The sequence below is a fragment of the Rhinolophus sinicus genome, chromosome 9 (assembly GCF_057876585.1).
Source record: "Rhinolophus sinicus isolate RSI-liver-muscle chromosome 9, RSI-T2T, whole genome shotgun sequence".
Lineage (NCBI taxonomy): Eukaryota > Metazoa > Chordata > Mammalia > Chiroptera > Rhinolophidae > Rhinolophus > Rhinolophus sinicus.
In genome coordinates, this window is record NC_142509.1 from 27,648,559 (window position 1) to 27,673,792 (window position 25,234).

The following is a 25,234-nucleotide window of genomic DNA, read 5'->3' on the forward strand; positions in this document are numbered from 1 at the left end:
CCTCATCCATCTGGAGACTCAGTGGTCACTCACCTAGGCCCACTGGACCCAGCTCCTCCTGCTCTGGAGCTCTCCCAGGACAGACAGACCCTCCCTACAGTCAGCCTCACACACACACACCCACACATACTCTCTCTCTCTCTCCCCCCCCCCATCCCCTTTTCTCCCCCTCACAGGGTGGGGTTTGTCAGAAAGCACACTAAAGGACAACCTTCCCTCCCCAGCAGCACTCAGGTAAGGACACAAGATTGGGGGACAGGTATGCTTTATTAGTCAGTTCCCACATCTGACTGTCTCAAAACAGAATCAGACCACCCACCTGTACTCATTTCTACAAAGAACAGGTTAATGGTGCTTCTAATAATGACCCAGCCCCACAGCCTTCCCAAGACAGCCCTGGGGCCTTAGCCCAACTGCTGCTACCGTGATTCCCCCAAAAATCAGCCCTAGCATGATTTTCGGATGCATCCTCTGAACATAAGCCCTAATGCGTCTCTTGGAGCAAAAATTAATTTAAGACCTGGTCTTATTTTCGGGGCAACAGTACTCTGAGGCCTGGTCATTCTGGCCCCCACCCACTCCTCCTGACCCCTCAACTGGTGGGGGGCTGAAAAGAGCAGACAGTGCCAAGACGGAGTCTCACCTGGTCTGCTGAGCACCAGGCCCCACGGGAACAGAACAGGGAGCCCTGCAGTGGTAACTTAGCCCTTCCCACGGCCCTGCCTTCAGGAGGCCACATCCCCTCGGATGAAGAAAGTAAGGCACGGTCATGAAGGGGAGCAAAGCCAAGAAACTGGGCCGAAGATGGGTGTCCTCAGACGCAGGTCACCTGTCCTTTTGCGAGACTTGCCCCTAGGCATTTTGGTCTGGGGTGGATAGAGGTGAAGGCGGCAGGAGAGCCACTTCCAACCAGCCCACACCCGAAGGGCTAGGGCTGGGGGCCCCTCGCAAGAGGAAGCCTGGCCCCTGCCCATCCGCCCTACGGTCTCTGTGCGTCAGAGTCATGGCCATGTGGCTCCCACTCCCTTTCCCAAGGTCCTCAGGCCCGCCCAACTCCAGATGGTGTGGTGCTCGGCCCCACGGCGGGGCTCAGCTCCGGTAGCTCTTGAGCAGGTGCCCGGCGATGACCAGCCTCTGGATCTCACTGGTGCCTTCATAAATCTCGGTGATGCGGGCGTCACGGTAGTGCCGCTCAGCTGGCATCTCTGTCACGTAGCCCATGCCACCTAGGATCTGAATGGCCTGAGGTGGAAAAAGCAGGGGCTCAGGAGGGAGGAGACCCCCCTCCCCACTGTGGGGAAAGACGGGGGCAGGATCAGCCTCACAAAAGGACCAGCTGGGGGAGGGGCAGCTGGCACACAGGGGGCTACACAACCCCTGGGGCCTTGCCCAGGAAGCACATCCGATCCGGGCGGGGAACTCACCTGGTGGCTGATGGCAGTTGCAGCCTCTGATGCAGCCAGCTTGGCCATCGCTGCCTCCTAACCACGGGGAGGGGAGGGGGTCAGAAACTTTACCCTGCAGGGAGCCCCTAGCACATGGCCCCTCAGCAGGGAAGGGCCTGACGAGGCTTCCCTTGGAGCAACAGGCCCACAGGCCTAAAGAACTGGGACCCCACTTGGACTTCTCCCTCAGTCCCTCCGCCCACCAAAGGGCCAACTCCTGGGGAGACCCCTTCCCCACAGGCACCTTGGTGAAAGGCTTCTTATTATCCTTCAGCATGGCAGCACGCCACGTCAGCAGCCGGGCGCTCTCCAGGGCCAGGGCCATGTCCGCCAACTTGAACTGCAACGACCAGGCCCAGCCCACCAGTCACCAGACGCCGCCTCCCCTCCAAGCACAGGAGGGGAGAGAAGGGGCCATGGAGCAGGTGAAAGCTTGCCCCCCTTCAGCATCCAGGCTGGGCTCCGGAAGTCTCCACCTCCTTACCTGGATGGCCTGGAGCTTGGTGAGGGGCCCCCCAAAGGCCCTGCGATTCTCGGCGTAGTTCACAGCACAGTCGAGGGCAGCCTGGGCGATGCCCAGAGCCTGGGCGGCAATGCCAATACGGCCCATGTCCAGGGTTTGCTGTGGGGACACCCCCGTCAGCGGCTGGCCAGCTGGGCCCCAGGGTCCCCACCCCCACTGCCGGGCTCACCATGGCTATCCTGAAGCCCATCCCCGGCTCCCCCAGCAGATTGCCCTTGGGGATGCGACAGTCCTCAAAGATGAGGTTGCCCGTGGATGAGCCCCGGATGCCCAGCTTGTCTTCCTTCTTCCCCAACGAGAGCCCGGGCGTCGGCATGGGAACCAGGAAGGCACTGATGCCCTGAAAGGCAGATAAAGCCAGTCAGTGACTTTCCCAGAGGCGGCCCTCGGCCACGCGCCTTACACAAACCACACCACACACAAACCAGTCCCTTCCCTACACCCCCCTCAGGACCCTGGGCAGTGACACCCTCTGCTGGCTCCTCAGGCCGGGGAGGAAAAAGGACAGACCCAACGTGCCCCAGAGCAGAAACAGATCCATCAGGCCAAGGAGATTCGGATCTAGAAATGACGAAATGACTGTAGCCCAGAGGTCTCACTGGACCTCTCTCTGGGGTCCCCACCTTGTTTTGCAAGGATCTGTCGGTGCTGGCAAAGACCACGGTGGCTGAGGCCTCCCAGCAATTGGTGATCCAGGCTTTGGTGCCATTCAGGACCCATGAGTCACCCTCTGCCCGGGCAGTGGTGGAGGCGGCTCCCGCGTCGCTGCCATTCCCTGTTCCATACACAGACTCAGAATTCACCTCCACCACCACCACCCCCACAAAAAATACTGCTGCCTACTCAGCAGGGAGCCCAGCCTCAGCCCCCAGCTGGTGAGCATGACCAGGCTCCAGAATCAGGGGCTGGGCCCTGAGAGAAAGCTCCAGGGTCACGCAGGCTCCCAAAGCTTTCAGAGCAAAGCAGGGTGTGCAGCAGCTGGGCAGCTTCGGGCCAAAGGGACCTCAGTGCTCAGCGTCCCTCCCAGCTCAGCTGAAGCGACCCTGTGCTCCTCCGCAGATCCCAGGCAGCCAGACCCCAACCGCCAGCAGCTCACACTGAAAGCCCGGAGCGATGAGCAAGTGACCCAAGTCAGCAGAGGCCCCAGCTCCTGCCTGTCCCCGGGACAGCCCAGCTCATCTGAGCCTGTCACCCTGATTCTGAGGTGGGGGGACAGGGAGACCGCTGACCCACTGTGGTACCTGGTTCACTGAGGGCAAAGCAGCCAATTTTGTCACCCTTGGTAAAAGGCGTGATCCACTGCTGCTTCTGCTCCTTGGAGCCAAACTTCAGGATGGGCCCCAGGTAGAGGGACTGGGGACAGAGGGGAGTCGTCAGAGGCCTTCAAGCCCAGGCACACCTGCCCCCCTTGGGGTGGACCCCACCCCGAGGCCTATTCTCTCCAGAGCCCTACGTGCAGGGCCAAGTCCAGAGGAGGTCAGAGGCTGGGAGCGAAGGCCTGGCTATGCCCCGGATGTTGGGCCACGCGGCCGAGTGCCGGCCCACCCACAGGAGCCTCTTCTCTACCTGTGTGTCCCAGGGCCCCAGGGGGGCACTTACGTTGTTGACACTCATGATGACCCCGGTGGAGGCACAGCCCCGGCTGATCTCCTCCATGGCGATGGCGTAGGCCAGGTAATCGAGCCCAGCACCACTGAACTCCTCGGGCACATCCATGGCCAGAAGCCCAAGCTCGCCCATCTTCTTCACCTGGCCCAGGGAAGGATGTCACCACCGCAGCTGCGAGCCAGTGCCCAGCCTCCCCAGCCCCTAAACCTCCTGATCCTGAACCCGTGTCCACAAGATCTCAGTTCCTGTGGCCCCACCCTCCCACACCCTGGTCCCCGAGTCCAGACGCTGAAGACCCAGCGTCAGCTGACGTGTACACGACAGTATCATTCATTCAAGCCGTCCAGCCCCCACACTCGACACTGGCTCACCTCTGTCTGCAGCCACAACCAGGGAACAGGCAGAAGGCACAGGAAGCCTTCCGGGGCCTTGAGGTAAGAAGCACAGTGCCGTACTGACCTTCTTTCAGGCCCGTAAGCATACCACACACATCCCCCCACCACCACCACAGGGCCTTTGCACATGCCATTTCCTGTCAGCAATGTATTACTTCCTCCTCACCTTCGGATCTCAGCTCAAGCATCGCTTCCGGGGGCTGCCACCTCTGCCCTCACTAAGTCAAACCCTGTGATCACACGCTCTTGCAGCCCCTGTGCGTCTCCTCTGCAACGCTTATGCAGCGGGACTGTCACACCTATTACTGTCCTCATTTTGACTGACAGCTTTCTCCCCGACCACAAGGGCAAAGGCTGTGTTTTTGCTCATTGCTAAATCCCCAGTGCCAGGGAGTGAATGAATGAATGGTAAGGGCTTGGGATTTTTGATTTGGAATAACAGTAATAGTAATGGTGAATTACCAAGTGCCTACGATATGCTAAATTCTGCATGAGTGCTTTGTGTGTGCTCTTTCATTTGCGTCTCCCTGTGAGAACAATGCTAGGAGTCAACAGGACGCCACAGGTGCGGAAACCGGAGCTCAGAGCTTATCAGTAGTGCCGCTGGGACTGAAATCTGGCACTGACTTCCGGGTTTTAACCAGCTCAGCATACAGCCCAGCTCTGCCCTTCTGAACTAGGACCAATTCCTTAGCCTCTGCTTTCCACCTGAGAAATATGGCCCACAACAGAACCGACCTAGCTTCAAGGAGAAACAACTAAAACAACTGCCTCTGGGGAGCAGGACCGAGGGGAGAGGGGGCCATTGGTTTTCATTAGCCCTTTTGAATCATTTGATTCCAGCAAACATGTTCTTATACTCTTTTGACTTAAAAGAGCCAGCTAATAAGAATGTTTCCAGTATTTTCTCTAATTAGTATTACTTCTGTGATTTAAAAAGTCTTATACTCTTTCCCCAAATAGTACCTACCTCACAGAACGAAGGACTGAGCCAACACAGATAGAATGCTGAGCCCACTGCCTGCACAGCATTTATTATGATTAAGTGGCTGACAAGTGCTTCTCTGGACAGTAACGTCTGGGAGAAACGTGGTGCCTACGGGCCTGCAGCCCTTCCGTTACCAGCTGTGTGCCCCTCTAGGAAACTGCTCATGAGATTCTGCCTTGAAATGTTCCCATGGGAAACTGTCTTGTAAGACTACACTTGGGGTCCGGGCCTTACCCACCTCAGGGTCTCCCATGCATAACACAAATGGGGACAGAGTGTCTATGGAGTGGCACTGACCTACTGACCCCAAAAGTGCTGATCAAGCTCCACAGCCCCCAAGGCCGACATTGGGCCACAGTTCAGAGGGGAAGGAGACAGCCAGCATGTGGGAGGCAGGATGACAGCCCCCCAAAGATGTCTGCATCCAATCCCCGGGACCTGTGACTATGTCTCCTCAGGTGGCAAAAGGGACTTTGAGGATGAGTTAGGACTTGAGATGTGGGGATTACCCTGGATTATCCAGGGGCCCCATGTCATCACAAGGGTCCTTATGAGGGAAGACAGCAGAGTCAGCAAGGAAGATGTGACGATGGAAGCAGAGGTGAGAGGGACACAAACGCTGGCTGGAAGGGGGTTCACGAGCCAAGGAACGCTGGCAGCCTCTGGAAGCCGGAAATGGATTCCCCCCCAGCACCTGCAGGAGGAACGCAGCCCTGCCAACACCTGGATTCTAGCTCAGCAAGACCCACTACGGATGTCTGACCTCCAGAAACGGTCCGATAACAAACCTGTCCTGTTTGAAGTACAGGTTCACAAACACAGCACCACATGGGACGCAGGGCTGCCAGAGAGCTGTCATTTTGAGAACCGCTAAGACGACAAGCATTTTGTAGTCACCACACACCCGGAAGAAGTGGAGGTGACCCTGCTCAGAAATGCTGCATCACCTCAGCAGGCAGGAATCGACTAGGAGTGGGCAGTGTATGCAGAGCTCTGAATGGGATCTGGGGATTCAGAGCCCTGTGCCAGCACGAGCGTGTCCTCACGACAGAACGCCTTTCGAAGCCACGCTTAGGGCACCTAACACACCTGTTCCAGGGTGAAAACAGTGTTTTAATAGAGAATGCTGGGGCTGGTTAGGAGCCCGGGCCATATTTCCCCAGGTGCTAGAAATACACAGGTCTCCCAAGATTCACGCTCAGGCCCAGACAGGACCTCGCTGAAAGCCTTTCTCTGTCCGACCAGCAAGACTGGGCCAAAAACCCTCCACTTATCTCCCCCTACAAACACCACCAGACTTCCCTGGACAGAGACATGCTCCTCTTCGTCCCATCGCTCTTCAGTAACCAACCCTGGTGTAAATGATTAGTCAATCGCCCCATGGCTCCATTTCACCCCAAGAAACAAAAAGAAAACCAAAATTCCCAGCGAGAGTGCGGGCAGAACAAGGGTTAGCCATCTTCCTTTTGCAGGTGCGGGAACTCACGTGGAGAAGCGCGACCGCCAGGAACCCCCCACCCCCCAGTCAGGCCAAGTCTAGGCCACAAGGAAGGCCAAAGTCTCGGCACTCTCCTCTCCAGAGGGGGACACCATCTGCCTCTGGCTCGCTCGTTAGTTTTCTCTGTACTACAATAAAAAGTTGTAGTTCACGATTACGGCACCCATGTGACCTCACCAGCATGCACCACTCCCCCTTCCCCTCCCTCTTTTTTCCTCGCCATCAGTGTTTTCTTTTAAAACATCTACCTCCGTCAGTGACAGGAAACGCATTACCACTCATCATCACTCTGGAGTTGAGCCAGCAAATTTCAATTAGGTGGGGTGCCGCCCTCAAATACAGGGGCTGGTCCGCTTGAGCACCAACTCGTCCCTCCCATCCCTGGGCCTACCGTGTTTCCCCGAAAATAAGACCTACCCCGAAAATAAGCCCCATTAAGATTGTCAGCCAGACGGATGCATTTAGTACGTTATGACGAAGTTCCAGAAGAAGATGACATGACTGTATTTGAATAAACGTAGATTGTTGTACATGAAAAAATAAGACATCCCCTGAAAATAAGCCCTAATGCGTCTTTTGGAGGAAAAATTAATGTAAGACCTGATCTTATTTTCGGGGAAACACGGTATATACAATCAAGGCCCATCCCAGTTCACCAGTGATGACTGGGGCTGTTTCTCTCAACCTTTTTCATTCTGACATAGATCTCCCTATTTCTGGCAATATGACACGGCCAGCCACAGGAACATTCTAGGAAAAAACTGGAGACAGAAGCAATAATAGAGGCAACGTATACTCTCTGAAGTGTATCCTGCAGCGTGGGAAGAACAAGGGTGGCAGTGGAGAGCAGAGGAGAATCAAAAAGGAGCAACCAAAAACAAAATGAAAAGCAGTGGGAAAAAAAGAACACATGCCCAGTTGAAGACATCATTTCTGATCCAAGCACGTTGATGGTAACTGACTAGTAACAATAACCAGGCTCCCTAATATTTGAGCAGAAAAGCCTGACCTTGAGAGCTGGCTCCAGGGGCACCTCTTAGCACTACCCACAATGGTCACTCTCGGTCCCCTGTGTCTATGAAGCAAGAACCCAGACTTGCATCTTAAAAAGAGGCAAATCACTGACTAGGCCCAGGCTAGGAATCTCCCACCTCCCAAGAGAAAATGTGAGAAAGGGCAGGACCCCTTTCCTCGCTGTGATGAACAGAACAAGCCCTCAGCACCGGCTGCCTTCATATTTGGGAAATGTTTAGAGGGTTCTTCATATAAAAACAATGCTTCAAGTCACTTCTAAAGCTCAGGTGTAAAACAAAAATCAAATCGGGATCATTTTCTCAAATCCTTTGAGATTTTGCTTCCCAGCAATTGTTAGTCAGTTTGGCTCAAATAAACTCATAAAAATTCAAAAAAATCAAAATAAATCTATCCCGAGTATGCCCATGCTCACTAGAGTCAAACTAAGCCGTTTAAAGAAGACCTTTCCTACCTTGTTGAAGAGCCGCAGCTTAGTCAGGGCAAGAGGCCCCGCTAGCCACCTCCTCTAGTCCCCACTTTGCGCTGCAGTGTGTGCTACGTGCTAGGATGATAAGGACATTTGGGATGACCTGATGGGCGGACCGTCTGGTTCAATGCAATCAAATCCAGCAAACGTTCGTTAAATGTCAAGCACTTCCGGAGTGCCGGGTGATGGGCTGGCCAGGGAGATGCAAGTGTGAACAAGACCTCGTCCCTGCCTCCAGGAAGTGACCGTCTGAAGTAACTGTGCTATAAGACAGACACGACACTGCAAGAAGCACCGCTGGAGAATTACGGACTGTGGATGGAATTGCTCCTGGAACACAGAGCGATGAGCTCCGGTCGGGAGAAATGAGAGGAAGTGGCATTCAGGAGACATTTCCAGGGTGGAATTAACAAGAGTCAGAGGGTATGAGGAAGAAAAACAAATCTGTCTGTAATATTAATAATAATTTGAGAAAATATAGGAATCACATAGGACAAATAAGTAGTTTGTCGTATGGCAGGAAAGCCCCAACACACAGCTATGTCTGGGACAAGTGCTCTGGAGGCAGCACCTCTAAACTATTCCTGCTTTACCATGGCCTATTTGCTTAATTTTGAGTTTTTTCACACTGATGGCACTGAACGACAAGGGCAGTGCCACAGGAGGTTACCTAGAGCAGTGGAGGGGGGAAGGGGGCGGGTGACTTCCCTGCCTGCCAAATGGGCTGCTGGGATAACCACGTGGATAGTGGATGGAGAAGGGTTTTGGAGCCGCCAGACTTTCAGCGTGAATTCCAGCTCCACAGGCCACTAAACCTGGGAAAATCACGTAACCTCTCTGTGCCTCAATTTTCTCAACTCTAGTGAAAATAGCAATAGTATTACTAGCTCCCAGGCACCATGAATTTGACATACATTATTTCACTTGCAAGCATTCCAAAATGGAGATGACATTTGCAGGTGGGAGTGTCCTTAGGATTAAATGAAATGAAACATGTCCAATGCTTAAAACCTAAAATGGCAGGCTCAAATGGCCTGCTCCATTTTGAGCTCCTTGGGTATTCCCACAGTCCAGGCACAGAACCCAACACACTGTGAACACACAACACTTACTAAACTGGAAAAGTGGCCCCAGAGCCTGGAAGACACGTGAATGGTGACCACACTCAAATTCCTCAGACTAAAAAACAGGTATGAAGAGGCCGGAAAGGTTTACTCTGTCACCAGTTACTTATTTAGCAAATATTTATTGAGTATTTACACCATTTGCCAGATGTCTTGCCAGGCCAGGGGATACGGCAGGAACTTGTCATTACACGTGTTCTGATGCAAATCGAAGAACACGATAGCACAGCAGACAGACGTGGGTTCACACCCTAACTCAGCAGTTCATTGACTCCATGATCTTGGGCACATTATTTAACCCTCACCAATTTGAGTTTCATCAATTCTACAACAGGGTATACAACAACGGTACCTTCACAACACAGGGCTGTTAAGAGGAACAGATAAGCTAATACCTCTCAAGCGCTGAGAACAGTGCTTAGCACGTGGTAAGCATGCTATCAGCGCTGACTACTATAATATCATTAGCATAATGCCTGGCACACAGTAAGTATGCCAACCATCCACCATCACTACTGTCATTCCAAAAGTTACATCCTGGTTATAGGCCTTGTGCTGGACAAGGGACACCTCCAAAGCGTTTTCTGGGTCCCAGGACCTGCCTTAGGGTTTTCTGACTGGAGTCTCAGTGCGTCTCTGGCTGTCCCTGTCACCTCTCAACTAGGAGCGGAGGGCTGATCACCATCATGGGCTCCCGAGGTTGGTACTCTCACCTGAGGCCCTGGGAAGCGGTGTTCCTTGTCCACCTGGGCCGCGATGGGAACCAGCTCCTTCTCGGCAAAGTCCCGGCATGTCTGACGCAGCATCTGGTGTGTCTCGGGCAGCTCCACAGACTGGTAGATAGTATGTAACTGACGACACAGAGCTGCCAGCAAGAAGAGTGGGAGTTAGGGGAAGGGGAACGCAAGAGGTCTTGCGTAATTAATAATAAAATAATAACGGTGGTGATCCACGCACTCAGTGGTTCTCCATGGGGGATGATTTTGCCCCGCAAGGGACATCTGGCAATAGCCATAGACATTTTTGGTCGTCACAACTGAAGGGGGGGAATGCTATTGGTATGGAGTGGGTAGAGACCAGGGATGCTGCTAAACATCCCACAAAGCACAGGACAGACCCCACAACAAAAGGATTATGGGCCCAAAATGTCAACAGTGCTGTTGTTGAGAACCCTCCCACTGAATGCTTACTATTCTTGCTTCAATCACAGCTGTGATCTCAGGGAAGGATCTTAACTTCACTCAGCCTCAGCTAAATACAAAATGTGGCGGACACAACAAAATTAAGTGTCTGGGGGTGGGAGGATTAGACAGCTACTAACTGTAGCACTTAGCACGTGGCCTGGCAGACTGCTCTCCATGAAGTTCCCTTTATTGTTATTCAGAGTGAGTGGGTCTCACCAGGCAAAGGAAGCCCGGGCCATCGGTGTCCCTGCTGCTCCAGCTGGAGAGAAATAAGATGGGAAAAGAGCTAACTAACCTTTACTAAGCACCTGTTACATGCCAGGCACTGCACTAAGCGTTTTACACGCCCTATGATTTAATCCTTATGATTCTATTGGAATAGTAATACAGTATTGAGGCCATTTTACACAGGGGCCAACTGAGGCTGGCAGGAGGCCAGTGTCTTGCCAACCACGGTCACAGATGGAGTGTGGGTTCAATTCCAGGCCTGGCTCCGGAGGAAGGGCGCACCCTGAATCTCCGCTGGGGGTGAAATGAGAGGCGGGAGATGTGAATGCAGCCCTGTGAACCGGACTGGGGGTGGGAGGGTCAGAGCAGGAGTCGGAGGGGTTAGTGCAGGTCGGGCCGCGCAGGCGCGAGGAGCCACCCAACTAGGGCAAAGGTCGCGCGCTCTCCGAAGGGGCGCCGCCCGCCTGCGGTGGAGGAGACCCAGCCGCGGGGGCTCCCGCCTGCGCGGCCAGCCCCGGACGCGGAACCGGAGCGCACTCACCTCCACGGATGGGGCCGCTGGCCCGAGCGAGGAGCGCGGCGGCGGCCATGAAGGACAGCGGCGGGATTATCCTCAGCGTCCACTCGAGCTAGCGTTCGAGTGCGACAGGGCACTCTGCGTGAATCACAGGGCCCGCCCCTCACGCCTCGGGGGCGGGGCCGTCACGCGCTCACCCTGGGGGGCGGGACCTGCCGCGGCTCCGCCCACACCCCGCCTCTCTCCTTGGAGATAAAACCTAACAAAGTCTCCCTGGTTCGTGGTCTCCGAGGTCTGTCCCCATCCGTTCTTAAAACTCCTCGATGGTGGGTTCCTCTCTCCTAAAATCCAATTTCGTAGCTTAAAAAGCTCTATATGACCTCCCCGCGCCTCATGCCCACCATCCCTGTACTGTCTTCACTCCAGCCACACAAGGCAGCTTTTCTCTAACACCCCTAGCTTGTTCCAGCCTCTTGTTGCAATCACTGTTCCCTCAGCTGGAATGCTCCTCTTCATTCAGATTTCACTGATGCCAACCCTGACCCCAGAAGGCCAGTGTTTCTCCACCTACTCTCCATCCCATGGTTTATTTACTTGTGGCACTTAGCATCTGAAATCTTATGGAGAACCCCACTAGGTAGTCCGTAAATTCCACGAGTGGAAAAGGGTCTTGTCTTGCTCTGGTGCTTAATATTTAGGCCTAGGGAATTGGGTTGCTGGGAGGGAGATTTCTTTCCCCCAGAGGTTTGTGAAGGTGGGGGAGTGCTGCTACTTCCCTGTGCCACTGTAGTCCTAGCTGTCTCACCCCCAGTCGTGGGGCAGAGCCCCGTGGAAGCAGGGGGCACTGCCCTCTAATGCCATCCATTTGGTCCTTAGCATCCTCCGCAGGACGCTTTCACCCTGCTCAAGAAGCTATGGTATTTCACTTACCTGGCAAGTCTTCCCTCAGCACAAGGGCAAGTCAGACTTCCACACCCTCCCAGGCACCCACACATCCCTCCAGCTGCCTTTCTCCACCAATAATTCAGCCAGGTATCTGTCCTCAGCAGTGACCCAAGCACCAAAAATTGTCTTCTGCCATGACCTTCCTCTCCTTCCTGGAGAGTAATCAAAACATGCAGCGAGGTCTTTAATATGTTACCTTTTCTTTAAAAGAAATGCTTCAATTTAAAAGGCCCTAATCCACAGTACTTTAAAGCCAATCGAATCACTGTCATTGGCAAATGCTCTGAAGTCTTCCTCACCTTTCCATCCACCCCCACCCCATCACCAGCCCTGGGTGGAGGGAAAAAGGGAAAAATAGAAGGGGAAATGCTGAGTGGAGTTTGTGGGCAGAGGCCAATAATTGCTTCAGGTGCCCCAGACCATCTAAACCAGACTTATTGTAAAATTGTATTGTTTGTGACATTAAACATGGATGTTTCATATTAAAGGTGTGCAAGCTCTCCAACAGAGACAGAAAGCAGTTACAAGGGGCTGGGGTGAAAGGAGGGAACTGGCCACACACACCAGGAACTGGAGGGAACTTTTTGGGGCGATGGAAATGCTCTGTATAATGACTGTGATGGGGTAATAAGACTGTATACATTTGTCAACACATTAAACTATACTTTTTTTTTTTAATTGGGTAATATTGGGAAACAATGTGTTTTTCCAGGACCTATCAGCTCCAAGTCAAGTCGTTTTTTTCAATCTAGGTGTGGAGGGCACAGCTCACTGGCCCATGTGGGAATCAAACCCGGGACCTTGGTGTTATGAGCACTGTGCTCTAACCAACTGAGCCACCAGGCTACCCCTAAACTATACTCTTAAACAAGTTGAATTTTACTAAAGTACACCTTAATAAACCGTTTTAAACATGTACATAAATTTTTAATTCTCAAAGCACCCCCAGCAAAATAAAGCGAAAATATTAAACCCAAAGTCCAATACTGTTCCCCAATCACCCTAGAAACCAGCTATGTTCAAACTATTTACAGAAAGGCCTCCACCACCTCATACTTGTTCCCCCCTCCCCCCAGTAACATAAGGGGCCCAGTCAGGAGATAAGAGAGGGTACATATACTGTGAAAATCTTTTATTTGTCTCTTGTGGCAAAATAACATTTTATACAAATAAATCACCCAGTTTACTTTGGACCCAAAGACAATACAAACTGGAATGAGGGTCTTAGGCAAACGGGAAAGAGGAGGAAGGGCAGATCAGGTCATTGATGTTTCTTATATTCTGTGAAAAATAGATTTACAGGGAAAAAAATAGACTTTCAAAACTTCAATGACTTTACATGATCCTTTGTAAAACAAGGGGTAAATCCACCTCCACCAGCTCCTTCCTGCGGCTAAGATGTTCTGTAACAGAATGTGCGTAACAGGATGTCGGATAAGTAGGCTTCCACACCAGGCACAGCAGCACCCTCTCTACATGGATCAGGGATCCTCGCGCACCAGCAAGGAGTCTGCTGGAATTTTTAGGACTGTCCCCATTCCCCAAACCTCGCTGATATCAGAGTGACAATGGCCACCAGAGAAAGTGACTTTACAGAGGAAAAAGAGTACCCTGGGAGCCTACCAGGGTGGCAGGACACACCAAGGCAAGACTCACCGTATTTGTACATTAGACACAGCCTATTAAACCCACTCCACAAAGGAGTTCCACTTCAACTGAAAAAATAAGTGGAGGATTCCCCAGTCACTGCCTTTTCAAGAATCTCCAGTCTATGGTTAGTTAGCCCGAACCCCCACAAATCACCACCGCTATTTGGGAATCAGATGGCCCAGACTCTGGGTGTCTTCAGGACACGCCCCTGAAAACTGCCTTCACAAGACAGCTTTGAGCTAACACGTAAGGAGAGCCTCCTTTAACCCAGAACTACTGTTAGTTGTTATTTCTCTGTTTACTCTGTAGAACATAGAATTAAATAAACCAGGACCTTCTTTGGAGAAGCTAGAAGGGTGTCTTAGCCCAAAGGCTTCACAGGAAAAGAGAGGCTCTCTCCCAGGAGATTCCAAGGCAGAGGGACGAGAGCAAGACAGGAAAGGCAGGCAGGGGTGCAGGCGGCGGGCCCCGTGGCACCAGGTGGGCCTGCCAGTGCACTGGAATGTATTCCCTCCAGGAGCTGCCTCTCAGATGCCAGCTCTGAACAACTGCACAGCCTCCCACGCAGCGAGTTTTTTTTTTCCTCCCATTGTATCACCCAAAAGACAATGGCTATCAACAAACAGTCCAGATTCCTTAATAACACGGCCTCCTGATTCAACTTCTGATTGGTTCAGCTACTTTCAGAGAAAGTACGACTTCCAAGTCTCTCCAATTCAGGTACAAAAGCTTGAATTTCAACCTCACCCTGGTGAACACCCCAGAGTAGCAATGCTTCTCAAGATTTCCTGAGTAGCTAGACACAAGAATCCACAGTCTCAGGTAAAGAACACCAGACCTCCCGTCGTAAAAGATGGCAAACCCTGTCCTGCTGGGCAGTTTGAGCACTTGGCCTAAAAATGGTCTCCAGTGAGACTAAAGCAAGCTAACGGGGAAGAGGACTTAGCACTATTCGCACCAGAGTGCCTGCCTCTTCTGCCCTCGGGGTCCTCCTCCTAGCAAAGGCTAACACGGCAGATAGGAGCCCACAGTGGACAAGACACAGTCTGCCCTGGGACACATTTCCAAGACACACTCTACTGAGCAGAGTTCTGGGCAGCTCTCGAGACCACCTCCTAGAGGATAAATATCAAAGGTAGAAACTCTCCCAATCAGCTTGTCACAGAGAGAAGGGGTAATTCTGAAGCTCGACAGGACACACAGATGTGTCAGAGGAGGCACGATGAGAAACAGGACCGGAGGCAGTGCTGTGTGTCCACAGATGGGGAGGGAATGAGGACGAGGCAGCTTCCCCAGCAGCATATGGGGCAGAGCCCCACGTAAGGCACCTGGTTTGTAGTCGGCTCCAGTTCTGAGATTCTCCGGTCTGCAGGGTGCCCGGTCTCTTCCTTCCCTCAGTGGCTAGATCCAGTGCAGGCACACAGGGCTGAGCCAGGGTTTGCTCAGTAAGAAAGCTGTCGGCATCTGGCAGAGCCCAGACTCTGGCCTGGCACACAGCACTGGGCCAAGGTTCAAGGCCACTCACGCTCTAGAATCCAAACTGGGAGCAACACTAGTCAGTGAATGCACAGGGGCTTCTGTGGCCAAGTGCTGGCCCTTCTTTCCCTGGCCCCACACGGCCTTCCTCCCAAGCGCCCTGGGAAACAACTCCCCTGTCACAGTTACTGTGACGCCGCACCCACATACCTGGGCCCTTCCTACTGCCCCCTTCCTATCGAGGCTAAATCCTGGCAACAACAATCTTACGGAGTTCGGGTTGAGCACCTAAAGCTACCCACACAGTCAGACACCGCAGGGAGCAAAGGAGATGAAATAAAGGCCTGAGGACAAACGCAGCAGGATGTGCAAGGAAGCTTTTCTGAGAACCCCCCTCTCTGATCGGAACAGGTGAAACAGGCTGAGGGGCCTAACACCCCAAACAATTCCAACTAGCATTTGAAGGATCAGCTAGATATACATCACTTAGATCTGCCCTGCCAGGATGGTTCCAGAAACCACTTCAGTAGAAAGGCAGAGAGGAAAATCCTGAAGAAGAAATCTACAGAGTTTCGGAGGCAAAGCCCATCAAGAGCCAGTCCTCCAGGCCACGCCGTGTCGAGAAAAACCAAATGCCTCCTTTAGGGATCTGCTGGCTCAGCCTGGCCCCAGCGCGAGCCAGAGGCGCCCCGGGAGCCTTACTAGTACTATCAGAAGTCTAACTGCACATCACATACTCCGGGAACACCACTGACATTTTCTAAAACCTCCCAAAAAGAAGCCTAGAAAGCAAAACAAACCACACACGCACACACAATGAGGCCTGCTCTGGCCTCGAGAGATGCTATTGTTCCAAGAGCAAAACTGACACATTCTATTTCAGGAGATACTCAAAAGTGAGGAGTTGGGAGATGCAGAGCGAGGTCATCTTTCCTCCAAAATGAGAACAGGAAGGCACTGCCAGGCTGACACCTTGCTGGATCCCCAGGACTGGCCGAGGATCCTGGAAGCCAGGCAGGTAAGCAGGCCTCTCCCTAAGATGGATCATTCGGCTTAGCAGCCTTACCCATCCCTAGTGCCTCAACTCTTGGCACCACTCTTCCCCTCCACCCCCTTTCAAGTTTCTTTCCAGTTGGTTTACAACTATGCACAGGGTAAGGTCAGACTGTGCTGCTGGCAACGCCGGAAGTGATAAGAAATGCCTGAAGAGGCTGACCTTGCAGCTTCCCACAGCACCTAGGAACCTACAGAAGAGCTGCTAACCGGCAGATGGGCCGGCCAGAGCTTTCTCACCCGGGCACAGCTCTGCCACAGAGACCCGGGCTCGTCAGGTCAACCAGTAGGCAGCTATGACTACATGAAAATAAACTGTCTTTTTTATCTGGATTCCAAGAGCCTTTCCTAATCTTTTACTTTTACTATAGTACCTCTGTGACCTAAGGGGTGGGATAGAAAGGGAAGAAAAAAATACTGGGAAAGGAAACACAGCACTGCTTGGCACCTCTCTTGGAGCACAGGAAACTGCCACCCCACCCTCGGCTTCCTGGGGTGAGGTTCCAGATGTATGTTGACTAACAGCAGCTTCAGCCACCTTCATGTGCCAGGACCTCGGGCCGCAGCAAAGCACCTCCCCTGTTCGGTCCTGCAGCAGTTACTGGCCTCCATTATAGGCATAGTCAGCCTTGTTGTGCATTATCAGCTTGTTCTCAACAAAGTAGAAGCTGTCAGAACGGGTCTCGTAGGGATTTTCAATCATCAGACGAACTGCAAGTCAGGGAAAGAAAAAAAGTGTAAGTCTGCCCCATGGGCTAGGTGGGAACTTAGCATCCTCTCTAAAATTCATATGCTGGGCCTTCTGGAAAATGTGAGTACACTCTCCCAGAATAATGAAGTCAGCACAAAGGGAGCCAGCTTTTGAGAGCTGGGGAGAACCGGTTACCACCGAAGTGCCCAAACTGAACACGACACCTACTTCAAGACCAGGATGCAAACAACTCTCTGACAGTCCCTCCTTGGTGATCCCCAGCCTGGACTCTGGGTCAGCACCCCCGGAGAATGGGCTTACACTTTTACCAACATGGCCCATAGCAGCTTATTTACTCAGGGCTTCCGGTGTGTTCCCCTAGACCAGGGGTGTCCAAACTGCGGCCCGCGGGCCAACTGCAGCCCAAGATCCATTGTTAATTGGCTGATAGCAAATTCCAAAAATATATTTCGTTTACTTAAATAAACCAGGTGGGGCAATACGTACTTCACCTCGAATGAGTGGCCCGGCTGTTTGTGTATTTTACCGCATATGGCCCTTGGTGAAAAACGTTGAAAAAAGTTTGGACACCCCTGCCCTAGACATTCTGGTCCAAATTCAGAAAGCTGTGCCTCACTGTGCCACTGCCCACAGACACCCCTGGCAACCAAAGGAATTCGAGGCGTACATGAGTACAGAGGGACAAAGTGAGGTGTACCATTCTCCAGAGATGGATCAGGGCATTAACTTGGAAATGATTCAGCGAAAGGTCTGCCTATCTCGGGATCCAGATTTAAATCTCCTGTTTGTTCAGGCCATTACCCAGACTTCTTTAACTAGGCTGGAGAGTCCAGAGAATTAAACAGTCACTACCTGGGGTCAGTCTTGAGTTAATAATTACATGCTATTTTGAGTCCTCTGGAGGAAATGCTATTTTTCACCAGTTCTAAAAAGGTAAAACATTGTTTTAAGTCCTTTGAACCCACCCAGGCCAAAGTGGTTTGGTCTAAATCCAGAATGTGACCTTCACTGCTGTTTAGCTTGTCTGGTTTCAAGAAGGAGTTATATTGCCTTGGGTAAAAACTTGAAATGCTATACATAATCTTTTCTTTCAAGTATCTACACAGCCCAGCCCAGCTTGAGAGCTGAGTTCAAACCAGGCCCAGCTGCTGTCATGAACACTGTCCCACATCTTCGCAATCCTCATTTTACCTGGGGACAGTACTGCCACACAAGCAGAGTACCTAGTTGTGAGAATATGACAATTTTAAGGACCTGGGATTCTGAGAAAACCAGTCAGTATATGTAGATCCTTCCTCACAACCCAACTAAATAAATCCTACCACTTTCCATAGGATCCCACTCACATCCCCATTGTTTGGGATCAGTTTCCCTAATTCCTAACAGAGGCTGCAGCCCTGAGATAGTTAGACCAAAGTCACTGACACTGCAAAAGCCTGTTCTTTCTCTTTAATGAAGTCCCTATCTTCCCTTGCCTAGCCTTCTCCCGCTGGTGCATTCCCCAGGTCTTCCACCGCAGTATAGGATTTCTCTTCTAAGACTGTTCCATCATGCCACTCGCTCTGCTCCAAAACCTGTAAGAGCCCCCTATTTCCTGGTGGACCTATTCTAAGTTTATCTAATCCACCTTCTACTTGCAGAGAATGAGCCAGAGGAGGTCCTCAGACCTACGATTCTATGTAGCCCGTTTCACATCTAGCTGTGATTAAGGAAAATGTGAAAGGTTTAGAGTGCTGAGCAGGGAGCTGAGGGCTCCGACACAGTGGGAAACCGTGACTAACAGTGGAGAGGAGAGGTGCTCATCGCCCTCAGTTCCCGCCCTTTCCCATAGCCTGCACCTAAAAGGGACTGCTGGTATTGAAACCTTCCCTGCGCCTTCCGAGTTTGAAACGTTAGGAACAATAGGAAATAAGGAGCCTGAGGGCAAATGACTAGAGATGCATCAGGTCATGATTCCCTCCTCTGCCAAACGAGGGCGTTGGGCCAGATGGATCTCAAGGCTTGTTCCTGTCGCCCTAAGAAACTGGAATGCTGCCTGAGTCAGGGTGTACGTACTGACATCCTCAGATAGCTGGGGAAACTCATAGATGTGTTCACAAGTGTTCCTGCTGCTGGGGATACAGAAACCAAAATCAAAGTCAAAGTTTTTCAGCAAGCGTTCCCGGAAGTAGTGCCGCTCGATCATCCGGAAGTTTGACACAGGTTTGTCTCCCACGGTGAACTCCACCCTGCAAAAATAAACCTCTGTGAGCCCTACTTTGCCTCCTCCTGCCCCAAAACACAACCTCACAGAGACCATCCTTCTCTGTAAACAGCAGGATGTTCTCCCCTCAGAGAATGCTGGTACTCACGTCGCCCCGACTGTCCGGAGGCGGAGAAATGCTGGTGTGAACTGATAGCGGACGAAACGTCCTGCGCTGAGGTCCACGTCTCCACCTTCCTCCTCCTCTTCCTCTTGGCCTGCAAGTACACACAGAATCTGGAGCGCACCGTCCTCTGGGCCCCACCAACCCAAACAGCACAACCCACGAGCAGCACCGGCACGAGCAGCAGGATGGCTGACGGGCACTGTGCTGAGCCAGAACCACACTGTGAGGCGTGCCTGTTCTCTCCATTTTGCACATCAGGAAGCTCAAGCTCAGAGAGGTGAAGTCACATGTCCAAAGTCTCCCAAACAGTCCGTGCGGGGGGCAGGGATTTGAATCCAGGTCCATCTCCCTGAGGGCCTGACGACCAAGTTCACGTGCTAGTAACAAACCAAAAGAAGGAGACTACGGAAGTTGAAGCTACTCAAAAGGCGCCTTCAGAGAACGTAAACCTTTCTGACACGCAGCAAAGACAAACCCCGAGAAAGGACTGTGTTATTTAAATGCCAGGCACTGACCTACAGCCTTGAAATACTGTACTTCCTTGGATGAATGCCTATGCCAGGCCACACCAGCCCAACACTGCCCACCCGGGAACGGGTGAAGCAGATGGGCAGTGAACCAGTATGTGGGACCTGAACGAGGGTCCGCAAGGGTGATGATGGTCCTTGGTTTAATGCATTCTTGAACCCAGGAAATGAAAGATTTGTAATCGCAGAACCGTTTTCAATGAGAACAAAGAGCTATCTCCCTCAAGTAGCCACCAGTGTCCAGCAAGGATATTTTCTCCAGGTCTAGGCTGAACGTGGGTGCGACACAAGAGAAGTCTTTTTCAGCATCAAACATCTCTGCCTGTGACAAGCCAAGAGCAACTGGGCAAGCACACTGAGTAGAGTTCGTACCCAAAGACTCTGGAGCCCTAGCTCCAACAATATGATTCAAAGAGGGGAAGGCCAATCTTCTCAGAACAGCTCATCAGAACAAGTGCTGCTGGAGGGTATGTTGGTATGAGCATGTTCCAAGTGAATCAAGGTCCTTAAAGGTAAAGACTGGAGAGGTTGAAAAGCAAAGTATTTTGAGAGTCTCTGCAGCTGAGTTCAAAGCCACGTACCTGAAGTAGTCCCGGGATCAGTGAAACATCCTAAGTACTGGGACACGTGGCTTACAGACGTGAACTCCACAGACCCAGGAAGCCAGCTGGCCCTGACCCTCCCAATCCAAGCTAAGTGCCCCCAAGCTGGAGCCTTCAGGCACCTTGGTCAGTACTAGATTATAGCAGCGTAAGGACTATTGGGTGGGACGACGAGACCAGGGCTCTGGCCCTGGCTGTGCAATTAACCAGAGCTGAGACTTTCTCAGGAAAGTCTTTTGACTTACCTGGGGTACTAATACCTGCCTTACCAAATTTACAGGCTCTTTCTGAGTAGCAATCAGGTGGGAAAAGCTTTGCAAAAAGAGTTATTAATACAGACGCCAGTTGCTACTCTGATGGGTTATCTCTGCTGGTGTTCTAGTAACTAACTCCAGGGGGTGCTAACTGCTCAGTGATGGACTCCAAAGACAGTGTGGTTCCCCAACCAGGAATGAATCACCCTGGGACTGCATCACAAGCACAGGAAACACCAATTCAAGGCTAATTTAAGGAATCCCAACTAGATGAGTTCATATGCCTGGGCTTTCTGTTCATCCAGAAAATAATGGAGATTAAAATCCAAACTAGGACCTACTGGAAACTACGAGACACTATTTAAAAGAAAGAGAGGGAGAAGAGAGGTGACACTGTCTCCTGGTCTGGACTGAAATCCTCAGTGTCACCTTTCAGAGTGTCCCCAGGAGTCAAAGCTCATGACAGCTTCATTTCAAGGATTCCTTTCCTAAGTGGAGGCAATATGGTGAGATGAAAGAGCACAGGACCTTAGGAAAGTCACTGGGAAATTCCGGGCCTCAGTTTCCTTATCTGTAAAATGGGGATACTAATTCCTCCCAGACGTGTGAGAATTACATGAGCTGATGTAAACAGAAAGCTGTGGAACACAGTGACCAGCACAGAGTAGCTACTCAACAAACACCAGCCTCTCAACACAGTTTCAAACCAGCATGACCGGCAGGCCAGGCTTCAGGAAGTGATGGAAATGGGACACACCGGAGTCCATGACATAGGATGCAATGGCACACAAAAATTCAAGCTTTAAAGGCCTTTTGCTCCAACTATCAAGTGACTGCTATGATATAGAGGCTTACCTGAAACACAAGGTTTGGCAATCTCAAAGAGCACCGTCCCTGTCTCCAAATCTCGAATTTTGAAGCGGGTGAAATCAATACTGTAGATGTTGTCTTCGGGTTTACATAAATAATCTGAAAATGAGAGAGCGGGAACAGTGCCATTAAATAACCCTCCAAAACTACCGTTCATATTCCTCTCAAGTTTTTAAGCAAACTCAGGTTTCTTCCTTACACAATTCACTTAAAACAAACACAAAAACTTCCTCTTATGTTATAAGCAAAAGTTCTGTGGAGAGTACGAGGGGATCCAAGAAAGAAAGAAAGAAAAAAAGAGCACGGACTTGGCTTGGATGAAAGATTATCATCACACGTTTAGAAACAGGGATTTTAAAAAAAGGAGATTTCTTTGGAAACACCTCAAAAATGGCCTACAAACTTGACTGTCAACAAAAGGGATGTCACAAAAGGGTAGAATTTTTTTAGAAATCCATTTTTAAACACTTATACTGATCTAATGGCTAATACAGTGCTTGTTTACCAACCTTGGGTATCACAAAGCAGAGATCGGCAAACTTATTCTGTAAAGGACCAGATCATAAATAATTTAGGCTCTGCGGCCATTCAGTCTCTGTCACAACTACTCAAGTCTGTCACTGTAATGCCAAAGCAGCCAGACAACACATCAATGAATGGCCATGGCTGTATTCTAATATAACTATTTATGGACTCTGAAATATGAATTTTATATAACCATGTGTTGCAAGATAGCATTCCTTCCCCCCCCCCCGCCCCCCGCCTGCCCCAACTATTTAAAAATGTTAGAACCATTCTTAGCTTGGGGGCTGTACAAAATCAGGTGGTGGGCCATACTTACACAGGAGGCAGGACAATTTGCCAGTGAGAGAGGGCATCAGGCCAAAGTGAAATAGAGCCCACAACAACCTGAGCAGCTAATCAAAATACTGATCATAGAAAATTTCACTGATTTCTTTCTGGATGACTCCTGACAGCACTTTCTCCACAACTCATTCTGGCACTTTCATCTTATCTTGCCTGCCTGTGTTAACTGTTCCATGTTTTACAAGCTGTCTCTCCAGTAAGATGGCAAATTTGAGAGCTACTGATTATTTTGTAACTCCCAAAAAGGCTGAAATTGGTTCTGCACCTTTCGAGGGTACGCAACAGATAACTTGCTGAAGGGAACAGAGTTTAAGAAGAGTAATAAAATCCAGAGGTCACCAAGCTGTGACCTGTGGCTTTCTCCAAAAGCTGCAGAGCACCGATCCCAAGCTCCGACACAGGGCCTGAGTGCCCACAAAGAATGCTGCTTAGGGCCAGGCCTTAGAATGGCCTAATTCAGCCCTGGTATCAGGAGAAAGCATGAGGTTAGGAAGACCAGCTGATAAGCATTTGTGTACCTTCAGAGCCCCAAATGAAAACTGGGTCAGAACAAAAGCTGCTTTTTCACAATGTTTCAATGAAACTGAATAGCAAGACTTTCTAAAGATATACTCAGGGACGAAGAGGACAGTCCCAACCCAAACAGTGGTGGAAAATGGGGACATCAAAATATCCAGAATCAAATTAAAAGTATTTTAGGAGATGGAAATGCCCTTTCATTCAGTCTGGACCAAGGCCCTTCCCACAAATTCCCATCCCCAAATACCTGGAGCTGCCACCAGCTCCCTGAGGTACACCTGAGCAGCCCTGAGCTGATCACGAAAGCAACTCAGCAGGTAACACTATGGCAGCCTCAGCCATCAAAGGAGTCCTGGTACTGCAGAGTTAGAAGTCTGGGCCTAACCAGGTGACCGCAAACTCTTGAGGGGAAATAGCAGCAAGAGAAAAAAAACGTCAGGGCTTGGCTTGGAAGAGAACTGAAAAAGAGAGGAGATACAGGGTAGTGGGTGGGCAATATATTTCTTCCCACCCATAGTGTTCCCCCCGAAAATAAGACCGGGTCTTATATTAATTTTTGCTCCAAAAGCTGTATTAGGGCTTATGATCAGGGGAATGTCCTCCTGAAAAATCATGCTAGGACTTATTTTCCGGTCAGGTCTTATTTTCGTGGAAACAGGTTACCAATGAAAAGGTGTAGTAGGATGGTTGCATTTTATGCCAGAAACTCATTTCTGAAATCCTGACATAATTCTTAATTCACTAGAACAAATGTCAAAGGCAGGATTCCCATTTCGGAGTTTGTACATACACTGAAACTTTACTATTTTTTTTTTTTTTTTTAATGTGGCAGAGTTTCAAATTTGCATGAAATGCCATGACAATGAGTTTGAGGAAGAACACACCTGCACACAAGGGGGCAACGCTTGGAGCCAAAAGGGGTGGGGGCCAAGGTAGGCTGGAAAGAGGGGAGAGGCTGTCAGGAGCCGGAATGGAGGGAAACGCAGAGAAAGCAAGTAAGGGTCTGGGCTGCCAGAAGGCTGCAGAAGCTGGGAGTAGACAGGGAAAGGGACCTGGCTGAGCCGGAACTTCACTGATGGTTGGGGGGCCCAGTTACCAGGCTCAGGAGGATCCGGTTAAGCTAAGAGGCCCCCTACCAAGGAAGTCCAGCTGAGGAGGGGCCGGCCAAGGAGAAGCCGGTGTGGCCGGACCCAGGAAAATGCAGTCAAGCTCAAGAGGAACCGCTTCCCAACAAGGGCTAGGTGAGGGTGGGGAGCGCAGGCCCGGCACGGCGGAGCGGTGGGCAGCGTGGCCTGGCCGGCCGGAGAGGAAAAGGTGGCTGGGTGGACCCCGAGCAGCCAGCTCGGCTGAAGGCTGCAAGGAGCCCGGGGCCCGGCGCGAGGGGAGGGCGCAGCCGGTCCCGCACTCACTCTCGGTGACCCGGCTGAGGCGCAGGACGTGCTCGGGCCGGATGGTGTCCAGAGCCAGTAGCTCCTGTTCCGTGACCGCTGCCCCGATGCCGTCGTCGGCCGCGTGGTGGGGCGCCTGCCGCCGCGCTTTGAGCCGGTTCAAGACGCCGCCGCCTGCCTTCTTTTTCTCCTCCTTGCCAGTCACCAGCCCCCGGGGCCCAGGCGTCGACCCAGCGGCCGCCGCCTTCGGGTTCGACCCGCTCATCGCTCCGCCGCCAAGATGGCCGCCGCCTCCACAGCGCCGTAACTATGGAGAGCGGGGGCGTGGCCCGGGGTGGCACCTGGGGAGGGGCGGGGCCGGGAGGGGCGGGGCCGCGTCAGGCCGCCCTTTCACCAGCTTTGTTACAGCCAGGTAATGGGCCCAAGGGATGTCTTAGAACTTTGTACCCCCCAGACACTCCATCAGGCCCCCAAAGTCACCCCAAATGTGTTAAGAAAAGATCTTGTACGGTCAAGGGACTCGTCATGTAAATTGTGGTCAAGGCATCTTGAGAAAATGTTTAAAAAAAAAATAAGCTATCGGAGAAAATGTTTTTAAAGCTGTAGCACTGAAGGTAAGTTAAAATAGTGCTAGTTATGCAAAGGCAGCTTTCCAATTAGATTGTCATTCCTAAACCCTACTGTGCCAGGCTTTGGACTAGACACTGGGCCGGGCTACAGGGAATATAATATGAATGAGGTTAGGAACTGGCTCTGCCTTATTCACCATTGTACTGGGCAGTCTAGTTAATGCCTGACACGTGGCGGGTGCTCAATAATGATTGATTGAATGAATGAGCCCAGTAAGTATAATGAACCAACCAGAGGACAAACCAGAGTGCTGACTGCTGTGACAGAGGTACAGCAAAAGTGCTACCAGAGTATACAGCAGTGGTCTGGGGGGTCGGGGAGAGGCTTCACAGCGGTGACCTCTGCACTGAACCTTGGTAGA

At 51.4% G+C, this 25,234-nt stretch overlaps 2 protein-coding genes across 2 annotated transcripts; both read right to left on the reverse strand.

Moving 5' to 3' along the window:
- Positions 1-248: 248 nt before the first annotated feature.
- On the reverse strand, positions 249-11,193 carry ACADS (acyl-CoA dehydrogenase short chain). The gene is made up of 10 exons (XM_019727865.3): positions 11,036-11,193; positions 9,796-9,947; positions 3,568-3,717; positions 3,210-3,321; positions 2,592-2,743; positions 2,138-2,308; positions 1,930-2,067; positions 1,690-1,785; positions 1,425-1,481; positions 249-1,242 (listed from the first exon to the last, which is right to left on the reverse strand). The coding sequence occupies exons 1-10, from the start codon at positions 11,082-11,084 to the stop codon at positions 1,090-1,092; spliced, it is 1,230 nt and encodes a 409-aa protein (XP_019583424.2). The 5' UTR covers positions 11,085-11,193; the 3' UTR covers positions 249-1,089.
- Positions 11,194-13,073: 1,880 nt separating this feature from the next.
- UNC119B (unc-119 lipid binding chaperone B) lies at positions 13,074-24,551 on the reverse strand. The gene is made up of 5 exons (XM_019727864.3): positions 24,265-24,551; positions 21,455-21,568; positions 19,199-19,307; positions 18,903-19,075; positions 13,074-16,846 (listed from the first exon to the last, which is right to left on the reverse strand). The coding sequence occupies exons 1-5, from the start codon at positions 24,506-24,508 to the stop codon at positions 16,734-16,736; spliced, it is 753 nt and encodes a 250-aa protein (XP_019583423.1). The 5' UTR covers positions 24,509-24,551; the 3' UTR covers positions 13,074-16,733.
- Positions 24,552-25,234: the final 683 nt, after the last annotated feature.